The following is a 19,748-nucleotide window of genomic DNA, read 5'->3' on the forward strand; positions in this document are numbered from 1 at the left end:
TGACGGATGACGCATGTCTTCTTGAAAGGTTATAGCTGTTAAGTGTATATGTGTCTAGGGGTATTAGAGTCTTTTCATGTCTCCGTCCTAAAAAAACTCAATCTAGGAGGAGACTACTCTTTGTTCAGATTCGTTATCGAGGGGTCACATTCCCTCCTAGATTGAGTTTTTTTGGGACGGAGGGAGTACAATATAGTGCTCATTGAGCCAACTCCAATGAACAATGGTAATACAAAATTTCACAATTTATAATCTCTTTTATCTTGTGACAATAGCTTCAGCGACATTTTATTCAGATAGCACTAACATCACCGCACATGTTTTTCTCCGAAAAGTTGGTCTTTTATTACTGTTGGAAATTTTTGCGTCCTTCCATTTTTGTGATTTTTTACAGAACTGGGTCTTCCGGCTAGCTCCACGAGGTGGTGGGCTAGACGACCTAGGTTCGAAGACTCGCCCCTTTTAATTATTTAATATTAGGTCATTTCGCGTCTTTTTTTAAGTACTTCAGTCCTTATTATTTCTGATTTCTAATGGCCTTGTGAAGTTTTTGTCTGATTATCGTAGTTGGCGTGCAAAGCTCTTGCGCGTTCGGGAATAAAAGTCATCGTTGAAAATGTTGTCTTTGCCATGCCACCTAATCATTTCATTTGTTCATTATTTTATCAGAAGTGCTAGAAGCCTAGAATAGATTGTACAGACATTTGTTGATCCTGAATACTGTGTGCAATCAGCAATTTTCATGTAACATAGAGTACAATTCAACATCAATTTAAGGGGGGAAAATGGTTATTCAATTTCTTGATTGCTTTCAAGATTGAAAGGCTTACATGGCAATTTTTTTCCTCTTCCTATTAACTACATCTAACTATCCTAAACTGATCAGGGCATGACACAGAATATAATGCAACTACAGGAGAAGACTTTGCTCTTCTTCATCAATCTACAAGCAGGAAATTTGCTGATTGACTCCAACAGTTGGCACCATAGAACCAGTGTAGTGGCAAGATGCCACCATGGAGCTCAGCAATGCTTTCTCCACCTCAACCGAAGCATTTCTCCTGAGCAAGCACATGGCATACTCCATCACAGCAGCATCACAAGGCAGCATGATCCTGCCATCGATCGAGAAACCAAACTCCTCCTGTGACATCCGGAGGAGCTCACTGAAGACCGCCGTGCCGAGGTACGCCAACGGGACCTCGAATCGGCTCCCGTCCGCCGTGTACATGGCGCAGTGGCCCTTGCCTGCCATGGAACTGCAGCATTCTTTATCTTGTTTGGCTCTCACTGTGAGCCTCTTCCTTCCGAGTGCTGCCATCCTCTGCCACTTCTTGGCCAGCTGAGCAACTCTCCTGGCACTGATCATGGCTGGTTCTTGGTCTTGGGTTTTCAGCTGGAAACCTGATGAGATGTGCTATGAGGTGTGATGCAATGCTTGCTTTGTGGATGAGCTGATGAAATGTGATGGTGTTCAGTCTGCCTGATGCTGAATTTATAGATGGCATTGAGATGAGTTAGCAAGGGACAAGGCCATGGGATCGGCGCATGCGATGTCGCGGTATGATTGATTTGGGTCAGATTGTGATGTGAGCAAGTTTTCAGTGCATTGCTGGAAGCGATAGCAGTAGGAGCCAGTTGCTTTCAATCATTTTTGTGGCTGCCATACTGAACAGCGTTACGAACAAGCCGCGTGAGAAGAACATGAGAATTGGACCCATTGTTTTCAGTTTCTATTGGACTACCGGTGGCTCTTAGATTCAATACTATCTAGAGATTGTGGTGATCTGAATGCAGCCTTGGAACATGCATTGCTCACGCCACTAAATCCCTAATATGTTGTTTCTGAACATTCATAAGAAGAAGTCTAGCACATGGCCTGATTTTTCCTCCAGCATCTCATGTGGTGTTCATTTAGTTGTTCTTTCTTGCACTTCATTTCTTTTGGAGGTACTACTACACATCTAGATTATTGATGTGAGTATGTTCCTTTTTAAAAGGGTATTGTATCATAAGATTTATTGTATACCTGAATAATCATTCGAATAATGTTTCCAGGATCGAGATGTCGTTTTTGACTTGTCGGTCTGCATGGGTTGCATTTTTTTTTTGAACGACTCGCATGAGACGGTGCGAAGTTCTATTGATAGAGCAGGAAAAAATTACAAGATTACAACCCTGGAGGGTCGTAACCAAGAAAAAGGAAAAAATATACCACCACCCACACATCGACAGCGCCAACACACAAGCCCAGGAGAAGGCAAGCACCGGACCGGCCGCCGCTAAGCGTGACCGATTGCCGCTAGACCAACAAAAGAACCCAGACGAGATCGCCCCCTAGGGGATGCCAAAACGACGTCTTCAAGAAGAGAAGCGATGGAAAGACCGCCGCCGCCATCCGTCGGGGCTTAAAGGAGCCAAGACTGTTTCGCCCGGCAACCACCCTCTTGCGAATCCACGGCTGGTGCCCCGATGCTCCACCACCATTCAAGCTCTGCCGACATATGGGACCCCAGCACCGGCGCCCCCCGCCGGCCAGCCTTCGTGCGCCGAAGACCGCGCCACACCCACCGGCAACTCTTTCTCACACCGAGGTCGCCTCCTTCACCGCTGGCCGCGCCTCTCGCGCCAAGCCGGCCTCCTCCACCGGACGCACCTCTCGCGCCAGTCCGGCCTCCCTCCATCGGCCGCGCCTCTCGTGCCACGCCAGCCTCCCTCTCCGCCGACCGCGCCTCTCGCACCGAGCCGGCCTCCACTGCATCGGCTGCGCTTCTCTGCGCCAAGCCGGTCTCCGACCCCTCCTCCAAACAATACCGCGCCAGCCAGAAGTAGTCGTCTGCCACGCCCTCGACTAGCCAACCGAAGCCGTCATGCCTCCGGTGACCGCAGACACGGTCACCACCCCCGCAGCCGCTGTTGCCGAACGCCTGTCGCCATCCACACCTCGCACCCGACTCCTTCCCCACCTCCACTAGCTGTCGCCGGCGATCGTCTGCACGACGTCGCCAGCCGCTGCCGCATCCGGCGACCTCGCCACCGCCTCACAGACACGACTGCCGCAAGCCAGCCACCGTCACCGCTGCCGCTGTCACCAGCCGCCGACACCGACCGCCGTCTCCGCAAACCACCGCCGCCGCTAAAGAAGCTGTTGCGCCGTCGCCCTCCGCCACAAGCAGCCAGCAAACCCCGCCACCACCAGCGCCATTGTGCCGGCCTCCGCCTGTCGTGCATCGCCGCCACCACACCGGCCTCCACCGGCCACGCACCACTGCCACCGTGCCGTGCCGGGTTGTGCCGTCGCTGGCTGAGCCGCCCCGCCAGTGCTGCGCCAGCCAAAGCCGCCGCCGTCGCATGGGCTCCGCGCTCCTCCGTCGGCCACGGAGTCGGCCTCGCCCGCCGCCGCACCACCGGGCGCCGCCCACGCCATCGCCACCGAAGCCAGCCGCTCCTCCTTCCCAGTCGTCGGACTCCTCCGCCGCGTGGGGAGCGCAGGGGAGACCAGATCCAGGTGGGGGAGCACCGGATCCGGTGCTAGGGGATCCAGATCCGGCGTCGCCACACGCCGGCGAGCCCGCCGTCGCGGCCTCTACCCCGCTGCCAACTTCGCCTCCAACGCCCTCGCCGCCACTGCATCCTCTGCCGCCCCGCCGCCTCCTTCACCCCGCCGCCACCTCCTCCACCCCGCCGCCTTCTTCACCTCGCCAGCCGCCCGGGCAGGCCGGCGCCGCCGTCTTTGTGCCCCAGGCCACGTCGGTGCCCCCACCGCCGACGGGAGGGAGAGACGAAGCCCCGCCGCCGCCGTCCTTGTGGCTACGCGGCCGCTCGGGCGGCGGCGAGGCAGCAGAGGTAGGAGGGGGAGCGGACGACGGCGGCGGCGGTGTCCGCCTCCCGTGTCGCCCGTGAGGGAGGACGACGCGGGGGCCTCTGCATGTGTTGCATTTGCATATGATGTTTCTAGCTGTGGCTGAGCTTCAAAGTACAACTTTTTAGGCAAGAAGAATATACTTATCCATAAATAGTAATATACCCTGTGCTTGCTAGAATGACGTATTTTCCCTCTAATTTTCTCTGATTGAGAGGAATGTCAGGCCATGTGTGTTGATTCTTTTGACATGTTTTTGTGTTGAAGCTATGTACGTACATTTTAATTTTAAACTTTCATTTGAGAAACATATTTGTGCTAGCACAGCCTGTTTTCCATTGAGTTTTTCATGATACAAATAAAAATTTGGAGAGTTGCAAATAAATCTGATTAGCCAGCCACTAGTCCACTGCAGCAGCAAGTGATGGCCCAGCAAAAACCTAATCTGAATCTCGCTGCCTCCCTCTCGAAGCACCATTGCACACGTCGAGCTCATGGCCTTGTCCCCTACCAAATGCCTTAGACATATGGACCATCTATATAGCCATGAGCCCATGATCCCGAGCTATCTAGCGATCAAGACACCATCGGTTCAGTCAGTGCTTCACTCACAAATTCACAAGCTAGACATTTTTCCTAAGCAACACATATCTGAAGAGCAAGAGCATAACAAGCAGCCGCCATGATTCATTCCAAGAAGCTCGCTCAGCTGGCGAGGAAGCTGCAGAGGGTCAAGACGGCCACCGCCAGGGAAGACGACGACGCTGGCTGCACGAGCACGACCTCGCCGGTGGCGGACAAGGGCCACTGCGCCGTGTACACGTCCGACGGGGCGCGGTTCGAGGTGCCATTGCCGTACCTCGGCACGACGGTGTTCGTCGAGCTCCTGAGGATGTCGCAGGAGGAGTTCGGGTTCGCCGGCGGCGACGGAAGGATCACGCTGCCCTGCGATGTGGCGGCGATGGAGTACGTCATGTGCTTGCTGAGGAGGAACGCGTCGGAGGAGGTCGAGAGGGCGTTCCTGAGCTCCGTGGTGACGATGCCTTGCCAGAATTCAGGCCGCATGGTGCCACCTGTGGCGTTGCACCGTCAGTTTGCAGTTTGTAGCTAAAGGTTTCTGAAGATGTTCAGAGTTTTGTTGCACTGCTTGTTTCTGCATTTTGCACGTCCCGTGCAATTTTGATGTAAAGTGGTTCGGTACAGGAGAATGGAAATGAAATGTTAATTGACCTACTACTTAGCATCCGTTTGCAAATTTGCAATGCCCTTAACTTTTGTTTTTCGATGGCTAATACAGTTAACTGTGAACTACTACTATATAAGATAGTTCAGACCATGGGACATGATCAGGAATTGAAGTCTTCAGAGAATCAGAGTACATAGTAGTATATTCACCAAAGCCATTTAGAAGTCTGATTATATTTTAAGATAACTAGATAAGACACTAATAACCATATTTGATCTTATAATGAAATACTGTAATGATTAGTGCAAATCTAGATATTGTGTGGGCCGAATATGGTAATTGCTTGACATTGGCAGTTCTCCAGCCGAACCTATTTCAAACTGAAGAAAGGGCTCTATCAATTCCCTAATCCTTGTGAAATGATTGATCCCTCAATCAACTAATCATAAGTAGTTAATCTTTCACTCTCCCAACACAAGATGCCTAATTGCATGGAACCCGTCCATCAATAGTTGGAACTGGTCTTAGTTAAAGAAAAATCTAAACCCAAGATATGTGCACAAGGCCTGTCTGCCACTATCATGGGGTCCCAGTGCCACTGATTCACTGAACATGTCAATGTGGGGCGGTGCATTCTAGTGTGCCCACTACCCAGCACAGGACACAGCTCACAGTTGGTGCTACAGCAATTTATGATCTCAATCACATTGCCATGATCTTCTTTGCAATGTTGCACCAACCAAGCTCATGGCCTTGTCCCCTTACCCAATCATGGGTCGATGGCATGCACTAGACTGAATGCCATCCTCTCCAGCTATAAATTCAACGCAAAGTGGCCTCCAAGCACCATCTCACTTCATCCATCCACAAACACAAGCATTGCAAACTCAAGGTAGAGTTTTCAAGCTTCCATTTCAATTATTCTAGCAAACTCAAGGAAGAGAAATGGCCATGATCAGCGCCAAGAGGATTGCTCAGCTAGCAAAGAAATGGCGAAGGATGGCAGCACTGGGGAGGAAGAGGCTTACAATGTCGTCGACGGCGATGGCGACGGAAGAAGCCCAAGGTTGCTCCACGGCGGTGGCCGGCAAGGGTCACTGCGCCATCTACACCGCCGACGGCGCGCGGTTCGAGGTGCCATTGGCGTACCTCGGCACGGCGGTCTTGGGCGAGCTCCTGACCATGTCTCGGGAGGAGTACGGCTTCTCCGGCGACGGCAAGATCACGCTGCCGTGTGACGCCATGGTGATGGAGTACGTGTTGTGCTTGCTCGGAAGAAACGCTTCGGCAGAGGTTGAGAAGGCGTTCATAAGCTCCATGGTGATGCCGTGCCACTATGCAAGCTGTGTGACACCATCTCTGGGAGCTTGTCAGCAAGTTGCTGTTTGCAGTAACTAGCATTGCCAACTGTTGTTTGTTTGACAGTTAGCAGTATTGTGTGTAGAGTAGTTCAGACGTAGATAGAATTGAAAAGGAAGCTGTACAATCTCTCAGATGATCAAATCATAATAAAATGGTTCGCATTCCTCATTAACTGAGTCCAAAGTTGTACTCTGAAAATTCTGGCAAAGCTGAAGTGAAACTGGGAGAAACCTGCCAATCCAACACCTACAAGTCATATCCTTTTCATTTTCTTGAATGACAACAAGCAGATCATGGGGTCTAATTTCTTCAGAAACTGGGGCTAATGTTTTCTTCGGATGTAAATCAATTTACAAATAGTGCAGGAGTACCTTCCAGCACTCTGCAGATTACAGTAGGTGCCTCAAATTCTCACTTCAGATAACACATATATATACTTGAAAAATATGAATGTAGGAGCAGTTTGAAACAGCAAATCTTTCAGTTCACCAAAATAAAAGGCCCTAGAGTACTGGAAGTAACCTACTAGTATTTGGTATATCATATGGTTCTTTGTAGAAGTAGCAGAAATTTAGCATTATATGCTACATCTTCAATTGCACACTATGGGAGCTTCCCAGATTTGAGCGCCTCAAAGCGTGCAGTAAGAGTTTCGTAGTCCAGAGGCATATTTGGATGAACACGAGAACTAAGGTTTGCCTTCGGCAAATCAGGTAATTCATGGTTTTCTTTCTCTTCGTCTTCGGAGTGACGACTTCCTGGATAAGGTTCACTTCTAGGAGCTGGCCTTTCAATGGATTGTATCTCCGTATCACTTTCATCCTCTGTCTCTGAATTCAATCCCTCTGAATCATCAAACTTTATCTCTGAGTGTACCTTCCGAGTAGAACGGATGTTCCTTTTCCGCATCCTCCTGGCACTCAATTCCACTTGTTCAGTGTCTTCTTTATCTTCTACGTGGTTTGATTCAATGGAGCTCCCTGTGCGGGACGTCCTCCTCCCTTGGGGGTTTGATTCATCAAAGGCCACTATATCTTCCTTCCTGGACGATCTACTAGAGTTGCTCATTGACTGTCTCTTGCTGGAATGACTAGATTCATGAAAAGAAGTTCTACGGTCCTCAACCTCATCAGATGAATGGGTCTTCTTATTGACAAGATCAGCTGCCGCCTTGGCAGCAGAAGCTGCTCTATTGGCAGATTCTGCAGCTGCTCGAGCAGCTGATGCAGCATCTTTGAATTGCATCGTACGCTCGTCATCATATTCATCAGCGTATCCAGAACTGCACGTAAGAACAAGAAGCCATAGTTACACAGGTCCACATAGGTCACATTATATATATATCGGTTATATATGCCTAAAAACAACTGACAAACCTGTAATTAGATGGATTTATTTGCACAGCACGTGCTGCTGACATAGTAGTTTTCACTGGAAAGTTGGTAGCTTCCACAAATGTGTTTGGTCCTTGCTGCAAAGTAGACAAAACCTATCAACCCAACGTGTCATGCATGGAAATACAAGTATGCACAAAAGATTGTCAGTGGCATACAATCAGCTCTTCAGAAGGTTTGAGAAGCTCCTGCTCAGTCTCGGTCATATCCCAATCGATCTGATGCTCCTTCGCAATCTCCTTGAGAATCTTCAGCTTAGTTTGCCCAGATGGCTTCTTAACTGATAGCTTCTCAATTAGCTTCAGAAGGACAGAAAGTTAACATGTGAGAAGATAGTACATGCAACAGTCACAATTGACGGATTGTGAACAACATAAATGTTGAAACTTACAAGGTTATTAACACAAGCATCTGGCCGTAGGTCAACTGCAGCAGAAACAAAATCTTTGCCATACTTCTTTTCAAAAAGATCGCGGATCCGACCGAGTTCAGGGAGTTCTGAGCACCTTGGGGCGGCAAAAATCAAACTGCAGATACCTTCTTTCAAGTCTGCTGGGCATTCCCTAAAGAAAAGGTTTGACAGCGATACAGCACACAATTACAACCCAGTTTTCAGAACATGCAAAATTGATAACACAAGCAAGTTCCAAAGTACAAACTTCTGCTTTGCAATGATGGGAAGGCGTGTAACAATCAGCTCACAGAAAAGATCAATGATCTCATTCGCTGCCATAATGTTCTGTTCTCTAATGACATGCTCAACCTGTAAAAAGCCCAAAAATAGCTTCATGAGAAATATGATCAGCATCATAAGCATGTTGTTTTTTCACTCAAGAAATACCACGCACATATTCCAATCTGCAACGGTAAATATCACAGAGAAACCTTATGTACTTATCTGTCCATAAGTTCCCTATATTCGAAATCTGAAGAGCTAAACATGAAAGGTGAAAACTGATTAACAGTTCAGAGGTCAAAGAACAGTTTTACTGTAGGATCCTACTGCATAGGAAAACCTGCTATTAACAGTATCCAATTACTTTGGAATTAAAGCGTATTGAAGAAGTTTCCTTATCTGAATTGAATAACTGCTAAGTAAATGAGGAAACGTCAGATTTATGGCAGTCAATCTCTTCCACATTGAAGATACCAACTTATTAATTTGTTTCCTCATTTTGTCCAAATGAAATGACTGAACTCATCATTATACGCCAAAATAACCTTCCTTGCCCTTTTTACCACGAGTTTAGCAATGGAACATAATCATAGTTTCTGATTCGCAGAAATCCGCAGCCAAGGAACTCTCCAACTCTGAAAGTCTCCTGTTCCCCAAGCCCTAGCTCAACTCCTCCCAAATCCCAAATGGAGCAAGCACGCCAATCAAAGCAAATCCCCCTAAAGACTAATCGGAACATCAGAACGCAACCACATTTGGAGGACAACGCCGAAACAAGAAACGATCCTTTACCCTGATCCGGGCGGTGTCCTCCTGGCGGTCGCGGAGGAGCGCGGCGATGTCGCGCCGCATCTGGCGCACCTGCGCCTCCCGCCGGTTCCGCAGCAGCTTCATCCTCGCCGCCGCCATCCTCGCCTCCGTCTTGCTGCCCACATCCAAACCAACCCACAATCACCTCACCACCACACTAAAAGAAGAAGAAAAAAGTACTAAAAGAAGAAGAAAAGAACCATTTGGATGCGCTGAACGAGCCGCGGAGCAGCACGGCGGCGACGGCCGCGCCGGCGATCCTCCTCAGCGCGCGCCCCGGCGACTTGGACCCCTTGGTGGCCATCATCGTGGACTACTACTACTGCGTGCGAAGGCGAAGGCGGAGGCGAATGCGAAGGTGGGAAGAGGAAGAAGAGATGGGGGCTTCGGGTTTTGTTTCTTTTTTTTTCTCTCTCTCTTTCTCTTCTTGCACCGGCCGTTGGCAACGGTCACCTTTGACTCGGCAAAAGATGCGCCTCGACGAGGCGCCGGGTGTGTGGGCCCGGGATGTCAGCCACACGGACGGACTAGTGCTTGCCGTGTTGCATGGGCTTGTGTCCGCACGGTGGGTGTCTGGATGGTGGGGCCGGATTGTCGGTCGGGAGATGCGGGGTGGTGGGCGGGGCCCAGTGAGTTTCCCGTTGGAGTGGGCCCCACCAGTTCTCGGGGTTGTAAAATGGTCTCGGCCTGGCCCAACTACTATCATGGACTGCACTGAATTGGGTGGGCCATCCAACAATTGGGCTTAGCATGTCCATGACGCTTACTTTTCTTTTTTTTTGAATGAGTTCTTGACAGTACTGAGTACGGAGTAGTATTCTGCAGGTTACATTCAGTTTGTGTCTTGTTTGTTCCAACTTTGCACTGAATTTGAATTTGGTTCGTACCAATGCTGCAACGGTTTTCTACCTCGTAGCACATGAGTGCCTTTTGTTTTCTGAATCTCCAAAGCCACCCTTTTCTGAACTTCTGACTGACTGAATCTGAACACATCTGCAACCTCAAAGTTATGCTATTGAAGCCAAGCAAACAAACGTGCCTTTAGATTTCTTTTCAGTTAAATAAATCACGCATGTGCGACGACCTTAAGGCTTAAGTTTCTCATCATAAAGATTAAAGCTAGAACAATTCAGACCACGCATGAAACTTTATACTACAGCTCCAAAATGTCACAAAATACAGTACAGTTATGCCTGAAGAAACCAATGCAGCTTTAATTACTCATGTTTTGTGGTCACTCAAGCTGGCCTCCAGGAGATCCAGTTTTAATTACTCCTCGACCCTTTTCCAGAGAATTCAGACAACATCAGGACAACACCCGTGTTGAGTAGAGGCAGAGTACGGCCATCTGAATCAAGATGCGGTCAAGTCAAAGCTCTGCGTCAAACACTGGAGGGGGCTGTAACTGTGAGCTATAAAGGCCTTTTGTAGCAGCTGTAAACAGAAAGTTACTGAGCTTGAATGAACACAAGGTCACATGACCTACTACTTGGTTTACCTCTCTTCAGCACTTTTTCTTCTCTCATCAGGTTCAGGCAGCAAGCAGATAGCTGCAGTGGTGTTCATGTGATTCAGAGGTTGCAAGGAGACGAACAGATCGCGACACAAGTTAGTTTCAGAAAGGCTTTCAGAGTTTCAGCTCGCTCGATTGCCTTTCTGTATCAATAATCTAGGAGTACTGGTGGGTGTAGACGAGCCGGCACTTTCGGACTATGGATTTACTAGAAGGCACCAAAAGAAGAGAAAGGTAAATAAGTGCCTTTGCTGCTCAAAGCTTCAAGAAGTCGTGTTGTGCAGTCTGTCTAGAAGGGTGCAAATGGTTATGCTAATTGCTACCAACACAAAAGATGTGCATTTCCATTGGCAGAAAAGGGGATATTTTGAACTTTGAAGGGTTTTTTTTTTAAGTGAAAGGCAGGCAATACATTTCATGCATTTCTGTTAATCAAAGCTTGTTCCTTTATTTATTTATTTTTCTCTCGAGATCATCATCCCAGAATATATAGAAATGCAGTGCATATCCGTAGAAAGGCCACCGAAGAGGAACAGAAAATAGACCGAATGGAAACAGACGCAGAGGATCCGGGTCGCGTACGTGGCGAACAGCGAGCAAGCATGAAACTTTGTGCACCCACAATACCGAAAGAGAAAGAAAAATCGCATCCGCGTCTTTTCACACAGGGTTTTGTGAATGTGCTGTTTCCGGCCGCGACAATCTTCCTCGCTTTGCGTGTCTAGATCTCGATTTAACGTGCCGCTACCCTGCTGCTGCCGCTCTTGTTCATCGATCGATCTGACCATCCAGAGTACAACTAGTACGGAGAATTCACTTAACAACCGTCGTTCCGTCAAGCCATTTTTCCTGATACTGTGAGTCTGTGATACTCCTACTAGTAGTGCACGTAGGATGACAATAAGGATGTGTTTCACGTTAAAGTTAAAATTATAAGTTTGGTTGAAAATAGAACGATGTAAATTTGCGCCGTGTTTAGTTCTAAAGTTATTCTTTAAACTTCCAGCTTTTCCATCACATCAAAACTTTCCTACACACATAAACTTCTAATTTTTCTGTCACATCGTTTCAATTTCAACCAAACTTCTAATTTTGATGTGAAGTAAACATAGCCTTAATGTGATGAAAAAGTTAAAAGTTTAAAGAAAAAGTTTGGAACTAAACTCGGCTTAGGACTAAAATTAAGCACGAATGTGTGGTGGCTGCAGTTGCCTGGAGTAGTAGTGGCGGCACAGGCCAGGTACTCCTACCTAGAGAAAATAGTGTGGCGGCCATGGTCAGGCACATGGCCGGGACGGAGGTGATCGAGAGATGCTTTTCTCGGCGTGGAGCAACTGTACGGTGAGTTGTGCTCTGCATACTCCGATCCGGGCCCTGAAGAGGAATCTTGTGAACTGCTGCAGGGCATGTAGTACGTACGACGTACGTACGTCCTCCCCTGTCTAGTCTGGTCTGGTCTGCTTCACACTCGCCCGGCCTCCTCCTTGCCGCGCGCACCGGCGTCGCACGGCCACGATCCCCTTGCCGGCTGGCTGCCGAGCTCTCATCAGCTGTACGAATATGCGTGGCGCCCGCTCGGTAGCATGGCAATCAAGCTATACTACTACTCCATCCATCCGTTTCACAATGTAAGTCATTATAGCATTTCTCACATTCATAGTGATGTATATGTCTAGATTCATTAAAATCACTATATGAATGTGAAAAATACTACAATGACTTACATTATAAAACGGATGAAGCATTACATAGCGTCCGTAGGCGGCCGCAATAGCAGTGACATACCGCCACTACCACTACCGTTATATGGTAGGACTAAGAATAGTGTGTTGCAACTTAGCGATGACTATAACGATTTAAGATCGTTATAATAGCTTTTGCTATTGACTTTGTTGAGCCGCTATAACACTTAAACGCGTTGTTCTTCACATATCGATAGTGGAACTTAGAATCGTGTGCACATTTTTAATCTTTGTAAGAGTAAGTATGTATGTATTCTAAATCTTAAGTGAAACTTAATGTTAGTATTGATATACAATCTAAATTTATGGTAATTTCTTGAAATTATGCTATTGAAATTTAGCGTCCACTATCCACAATCCGCTATTCAGACAATAATTCGATACCAACCTTCTATACATTATTTATTATCTTCTTGGCAATTGGCACGACTAGTTCGACAGGATAGATGGTTTACATACCGTGTGGTGCATTTTCTAACTCTTGGTTTGCTGTCATAGTATATATATAGACTGATTTATTACATGTTTTGACCATTTCTGGTTGGGACTTCCCTTACTATTTTTTTGTGTTCCTCCTAAACTTGTTACGTGGGACAGAGAGAGCGAGAGAGGTATTCTCTCTATCATAAAATAAATTAATCTAGTATTGAATGTGGCGTATTATATTAGTATTAGATTAACTCATTATGTGACGGATGTAGCAGTGCGAAGGTTTCCAACAATAATATTATTCCAATGATCATGCGTGTCTGTCGTGTGAGGCAGGGCCAAACCGAAAGCAAATTAAGCATATACCTTCTCTGTCTTAAAAAAAATAATTAATCCTAGCTATAAACTTTGATATATGTGTGTCTAAATTCGTAGCTAGGGTTTGTTTTTTTTACGGGGTAGTATAATATATTTGGAATAATGCGTTAGCTACAACGATTTTGACGTGTGAGATGAAATCTTGCATGGTGCGCGGTAGTACTAAATTTAGCTCCAACTTTTAAATTTAGCTTCAGGAGTTAGGTTTGTAATGGAGTAGTTCATTTTGTGAGAGAGCTCCACCCAGCTCTGCTCTCTTTTTGGTTGAGATGAACCTGTTTGGCTGCGCTCCAACTCTAGAAGAGATAGAGCTCGAACTGGAGCTGTGCCAAATAGATCTAGTGGTACGTCGTCATCTCCTCCCCTCCTCTGATTTTCTTTCTCCCTGTGCGTGTCACTGTGTGTGTACATGTACGTGTAGTGCAGTGCGCGCATCGCAAATGAACGTAGCTGTGCTGCTGTGGGTTGGGTACTTCTTGGGTTTGGGTTTTTGGCCCCAACGCGTTGTACCGCGCGCGATCCATCGTGCAATGCGATGCGCGCGCGGGTGCATCCGTGCGAGCGAGCGAGCGAGCGAGGCCACCGCCCACCACGTGCCGCAGCGCTGCACACACGTACCTGCACTGCACCTGCATCGATCGGCGCACGCATGCCATGCATGCTGCAGGTGCAGGCATATGCATGCATGCATGCATTCAGATGCGGTGGTATTTCTCACAGATTCGACCGGCCCGGGGGCGGCGCAAAACTGATTAGAGCATGTACAATAGCATATTATAAGTCAGCTATAAACATATTTTAATGAGATAAAAGATAGGATAAAAGAGCAACGAACTACATATATGTAGTCAGCTACAGCACAAACTTTAAGACGCAATATACGTATGACATGTGGGACTATATATTAATAGTATAGTAAGCAACTATTGTGTGAATTGGCTATTAGATCGGTTGTAGATGAATTAGAGCTAATAGTGGGCTATACTATTAAACTTTCTCTTAGGCTTGTTAGTTACTTGGAGGTTGGGAACCCATCTTCCCGTACGGAAAACGGAGTAGTCCATTAACACATGATTAATTAAGTATTAGTTATTTTTTTTCAAAAATGGATTAATTTGATTTTTTTAAAGCAACTTTCTATATAAACTTTTCTTTGCAAAAACCGCACCGTTTAGAAGTTTGAAAAGCGGTGCGCGCGGAAAACAAGAAAGAGGGTTGAGAACTATAAGTTCCGAACACATTTTTCTTAGGCTTGCATAAAGTATTAAATATAGGCTAAAAAATTACTAATTATACATATTGCGACTAATTTACGAGATAAATCTTTTGAACCTAATTGCTCCATGATTTGATAATGTGGTGCTATAGTAAACATTTTGCAAATGAAAGTAGGCTTAATAAATTTGTCATGCGGTTTACTGACAGATTCTATAATTAGTTTTTTTATTAGTGTTTGAACACCCCATACGATACCCTATATAATACCTGACGTGACACGTTAAAACTTTACACCCGTGATCTAAACACTCCCTTACTGTTCCCGCACGCACGGAGGAGCATCGACCCATGACCCATCGATCATTGTGTATGTTGATTCGTTTGATTGAAGCAGCAGTTTGTATACAAAACGGGGTAGTAGTGCTATATATACTGCATCTGCATGGTACACATGCATAAACCACGCAGTGTTAGTGTACTGTACGCATGGATCGGCATTGTTGTAGTTGTAAAAAAAAAAAAAAATTGGTTGGGTGAAAGGTTGGTTACGGGCAAGGGCGTTGGAACTCGGGGAGGGACATGCATGCATTTGCGGACGATTATATTCCTGCCCCCACATGAGCCACAGGATTTCTTGTCCTCTCTGCTGTTTTGTTTTGTTTTACTGGTTGGGGCTCGAGAGGGACCCAACTACTAGTACTAGCCAATTAGCCAACAATCCTTCCCAATGGCAACGGCCCATGCATCCCGATTCCCGAATTGACACAAATTACTCAATTTAATTTCTGGTTTTGTAGTCATCTTTTGGACGAAAATAACTCAAAACAACCATTCAAATCTATGGCCTTTGATTCAATTAAGTTGTGTTTCGCCATCTATCTTCACAGGGCTACAGGTTCGAAAAAGAAGAGGGTAACCGGTCCTGAGCCTTGAGACATCACTGTCCGACCTCTCTCTCTCTCTCTCTCTCTCTGCTACAGGCGGTGAGAGACAGGGGATCCGCTTCCTTCTGCACAATTTTTTGGCAATTTAACTCTTTGCAAAAACTATTTTTATAAATGAACCGCTGCCAAAACTTATTTCAAAAATAATTTTTTTGTTCAGCGCTAAATCGTGTTACGCTGAACTTAGACATCTCAGCGTCAAATAGCGTGACGCTGAATGTGCGTTGGCACGCTGACTTAGCCTCCCATCTGCGGTGGCACGACATTCAGCGCCAGTTGACGTGGCATTGAGGTGTCTAAGGTCAGTGCCAGATGATTTGGCACTGAAAAAAATGGTCATTTTCGAAATAAGTTTTGATGACGGTTTATTTATAAAATTAGTTTTTTTAAGGGTCAAATTGTCAAAATTTGTGCTTCCTTCTGTGTCCATTAAGTTTTAGTCAGTCATGTCCTATTTGTTTACGTTCTGGCACTCTAAAAATAGAAAAAATCAAATTGTATGAACGGTACCTCTTTTACCAGAACATCGCTCGATCGGTCGGAAATTTTCGTCACATTTTTCATCCCTAGTCTATATTATGTTTTCTCTTGTTGATCGGTATAGATAGAGGGTGTAGGCCTAATTTAGCAAAACGTTAGAGGGAGAACTAGTGAGGCTAGAGCTCAGGTTACTGGTTTGCAGTTAGCTAGTGTTCCCCACTAGCTAAGTTATTTGGTTACACCTGCTCACAAAGGACTCTTTAATTAAGCAACTTCCTTCTATGCATTCCAACAAAATATTGATAAGTTGAGTTTTAGATGGACACACACATGACGAAATCCTTGCTCTACATTCTTCTTCTTCCCAGTCCAAACTCTAAAAAACAAAACACCAAAGCTGATAACTCACCGTCCTACTGGACCGGGAGTTGCACGATCACCACCTAACATAATCCTTGGTCAGAATGGGAGATCGAGCACAGTTGTACAGTAGAGTTTCCATGGACAGTTTATGCAGCTACAGAGCCCTAGCTAGATTCCCAACGCACCAAGAAATCCTCTTCCAACCAAACCCAAACCCAATTACACTGCTCCACTACACTGTTCCTCTTTATATCAAGAACCCATTGCTCCACTGATCTGATCTGATCACCAGCCGGCCGGCCGTCCATCCATCAAAACATGGAGCAGATATGATTGCTTTAATTTGTTTGTCTTCCATTTGCAATCGAGTAGTAGTATCAGATCTTTCTTTCTTCTTTTACATCCAGTAATGGCCTAATGGGAGTGGTTAAATTAATTAGGCATGAAACAATACTAGTAGTAGATCTGATGCGCGTGCAATTGGTTAGCTGGTCATGGAACTATGGAAGCACAAAAGCACGTAGGTCTGTATGCAACAAGACAATGCCAACGGGAATGAAGTAAGATGCATGCAGGCATGCGTGATCGCAGGACAGTGATCATTCATGCATCGATCCTCTTAATTAAATAGTACCATTTTTCAGATGCAACTGTCCTTCAGTTCCCCTCTCAACAATGTGATACTTCCTCCGTTTTACAATGTAAATCATTCTAGTATTTCCCATATTCATATTGATGTTATGAATGTGGAAAATTTTAGAATGACTTACATTGTGAAATGGAGGGGAATATGTTTTAATTCCAGCATGCATGTTGATGGCACTTGGAATCAGCTCTGGTTCAGTTTAAAACAAATTATTCACCAGATTATTGTAGTGGATCATCTACACTATTATAGATATAAATTAAATATTTTACTAAATAAACTTGATAATGGCTTAAAACAAAGGATCCAAGCTATACCGTACAAGAAAGCTTTTTGAGAAAGAATATTTTTAGGTGTGGAGTAAATAATATGCGACAATAATTCGGTGAAATGGCTGAAAAGAACATGCCCTTAACTAATATGCCTGCAGCTAGCAGAGATCAACAAGATCTAAACCCTCTGTTCTTATGTCATGTGCTAGTTAATTAAGTTAATTACCAGCCGCTTTACAGCATGTCCTTGTCATTGCCAAGTCATCTTCTAAGCATAAGAAAATGACAGGGATGAAAACTTACTCACCAAACCGTTTGTCTTGTTGACAAAAGGCCTGCCAAAAAGCATAGAAGAAAGCACCTCTAGATCTAATTTCTACATCAAAAAAGGCCGATATAATGAATCACTTTGTCGAGTTTTCTTGTGGAAGTAGATATAGTAGATGAACTACCGGAACAAAAAAAAAAGTATGACATATTTTTGTCCCATAATAAAACGGCACAATCCAAACCAAGAAACCAGAGAGGAAAGGTTGGAAAGGAGGCCACAGATTTGAGGTGCAGTCTGTCTCATCAACCTACTCCCATAGATGTAAAAGCCAAATTAAGTCATAACCTATAGTACTTTCCATTAGTGCAATCTCCTGTATAGACAAACTACAAAGAGGGCTTTTCTCATGATGTAATTGCTCATCAATTAAGTAGCTTTAATCCAGACATTTTCATTAGCTATGTTTCTTCTGACATTTCTGGAAATGCCCAACTACCATGTTTCTTGGCCAAAAGGAAGATCCTTGGAGAATGCTGTTAACAGTATACTATGTTCTTTCCATGTTGATTCTCTTTCTTAAGTTGCTGATTAAGGTAGTCCCACCTGATCCACCAAAACTCTTTTGTATGACTTCCTTTTTTTGTGTAATTGTGAAGCAAGTGTTTGCCCAAAGAAATTTCCTGCTGTGTCAATATGGATATGAGATCATAGCTACTAATCAACATTGAGTACAGCATCATGAATAGGAAATAAGAACCAATTAGCACATATAGCAAGTTCCACGCATGATGCTTTGTGATTGATTCAAGGTGTTATCTCACACTCCAGGTGAGACAAATAATCTAACAGCACTTATCAGTTTGTTCTTTTGAGAGATCACACCATGTGTTTCCCCCTCTTTTTGGTGGTAAAGCAAATGAAAAGTTCTTGAGGAGCCATGTGCAGAGAGACCATCAAATACCTTGGAAGAGTGTACAAGCAAGTGGCATGTATACATTTTGGAAGGTACTTGTACAAGTGCAACCGTATGAAAAAGATTGAGAAGCACTTGATTTCAAAATAAAGGAGCCAAAAGAAAAGTGCCCCCCAGATATATCCTGCATTGAAGCCCTGCAGATCTGATGAAAAGTCCCCATCATGCCCATCTTCACCGTCCATGCGCGATCCGACGGTCGGATCGCGCGCCAGCTCGGCAGAAAACTATTGGGCCAGCAGGACAATTGTGACCAACTTCACACTCAGAACCTGGATCCGGACCACATCACACACAAAGCTAAGGAGGGGTCCCCTTCATCAATCATTTGCACAAATGCACCCTGCAGATGAAACGCATTCAATTCAGTAAACTGAACTTTGCACAGCCAAAAAAGAGACTGTATGGATTGGAGCCATACTACCATCACCATGGCAATGGGGTAGATGATAGATCAGTGTATTTATGAACCTTTTTTGTAATGTTTTGGATTGCATGACAGTACTAGCATCCTGCTGTACACATGGACTGATCGATCAATGCTTTTGTATATGTGCTGGATTCATGAAAAGTTTTTGTCAGTGCATGGAGCAGGGTGGCACGTAGGGGATCAGACTCCAGGTCATATTCAGCTCTTCCTTTTGTTTTCTGCACTACAAGCTGAGGATGATCTTCAGCTGCTAGCTAGCTTTTGCTCTCCTGTTTCCATTCCTCTTCTTGGGTTTCCTTTTATTTTCTAGTGATCAGATAAATACATTTCGGTGATGGACATCTTATCTAGATAGATAGATTGGATGTCTGTTCATCCGACGTATAAAGGTAGATCGATGAGTCAAAAAATAATCAGATCAAAACATACACATCAGCTTCGATCAGTTCAAGATATAAAGCTTTAATTGCTTCCAGAAAAGCAAGAGGGGTTCCAGATAATCCTAAAAAGTTTAGGATTCAGTACAAGAAATGTTCTGATGTTCTTCGTTTCCTTCCTGACGTCTCTTAACACTCCTGGAGGCTACTCGTTCTGTCCAAAGTTAATAGTAGAGTAAATGAGCCAATTCATGTGAATTCATATTTCTGAAATCTCACTGAAAAGCACTCTCTTCAGCAAAAACATTTTTTTTTAAAAAAAAGTCTGCTTCATCAGTTTTTGGTGCGTTATAATTTTTTTTCATGGGGCCTGAACCTAAATTATCCAAGTGAGAGAACCCGAAATTAAAAAAAAATGCATC

General features: G+C 45.3%; 4 protein-coding genes across 4 annotated transcripts; 2 read left to right on the forward strand and 2 right to left on the reverse strand.

Moving 5' to 3' along the window:
- Positions 1-713: 713 nt before the first annotated feature.
- Positions 714-1,646, reverse strand: LOC127785033 (auxin-responsive protein SAUR36-like). The gene has a single exon (XM_052312454.1). It carries the CDS (start codon positions 1,367-1,369, stop codon positions 944-946), a length of 426 nt encoding a protein of 141 aa, XP_052168414.1. The 5' UTR covers positions 1,370-1,646; the 3' UTR covers positions 714-943.
- Positions 1,647-4,311: 2,665 nt separating this feature from the next.
- LOC127785035 (auxin-responsive protein SAUR36-like) lies at positions 4,312-5,096 on the forward strand. Its single transcript, XM_052312456.1, has one exon. The coding sequence runs from the start codon at positions 4,545-4,547 to the stop codon at positions 4,971-4,973; it is 429 nt and encodes a 142-aa protein (XP_052168416.1). The 5' UTR covers positions 4,312-4,544; the 3' UTR covers positions 4,974-5,096.
- A 771-nt stretch (positions 5,097-5,867) lies between these two features.
- Positions 5,868-6,591, forward strand: LOC127785330 (auxin-responsive protein SAUR36-like). The gene has a single exon (XM_052312764.1). It carries the CDS (start codon positions 5,994-5,996, stop codon positions 6,444-6,446), a length of 453 nt encoding a protein of 150 aa, XP_052168724.1. The 5' UTR covers positions 5,868-5,993; the 3' UTR covers positions 6,447-6,591.
- Positions 6,592-6,718: 127 nt separating this feature from the next.
- Positions 6,719-9,717, reverse strand: LOC127785329 (uncharacterized). The gene is made up of 7 exons (XM_052312763.1): positions 9,491-9,717; positions 9,273-9,405; positions 8,464-8,567; positions 8,196-8,367; positions 7,963-8,103; positions 7,787-7,881; positions 6,719-7,692 (listed from the first exon to the last, which is right to left on the reverse strand). The coding sequence occupies exons 1-7, from the start codon at positions 9,595-9,597 to the stop codon at positions 7,014-7,016; spliced, it is 1,431 nt and encodes a 476-aa protein (XP_052168723.1). The 5' UTR covers positions 9,598-9,717; the 3' UTR covers positions 6,719-7,013.
- Positions 9,718-19,748: the final 10,031 nt, after the last annotated feature.

The sequence above is a fragment of the Oryza glaberrima genome, chromosome 9 (genome assembly GCF_000147395.1).
Source record: "Oryza glaberrima chromosome 9, OglaRS2, whole genome shotgun sequence".
Lineage (NCBI taxonomy): Eukaryota > Viridiplantae > Streptophyta > Magnoliopsida > Poales > Poaceae > Oryza > Oryza glaberrima.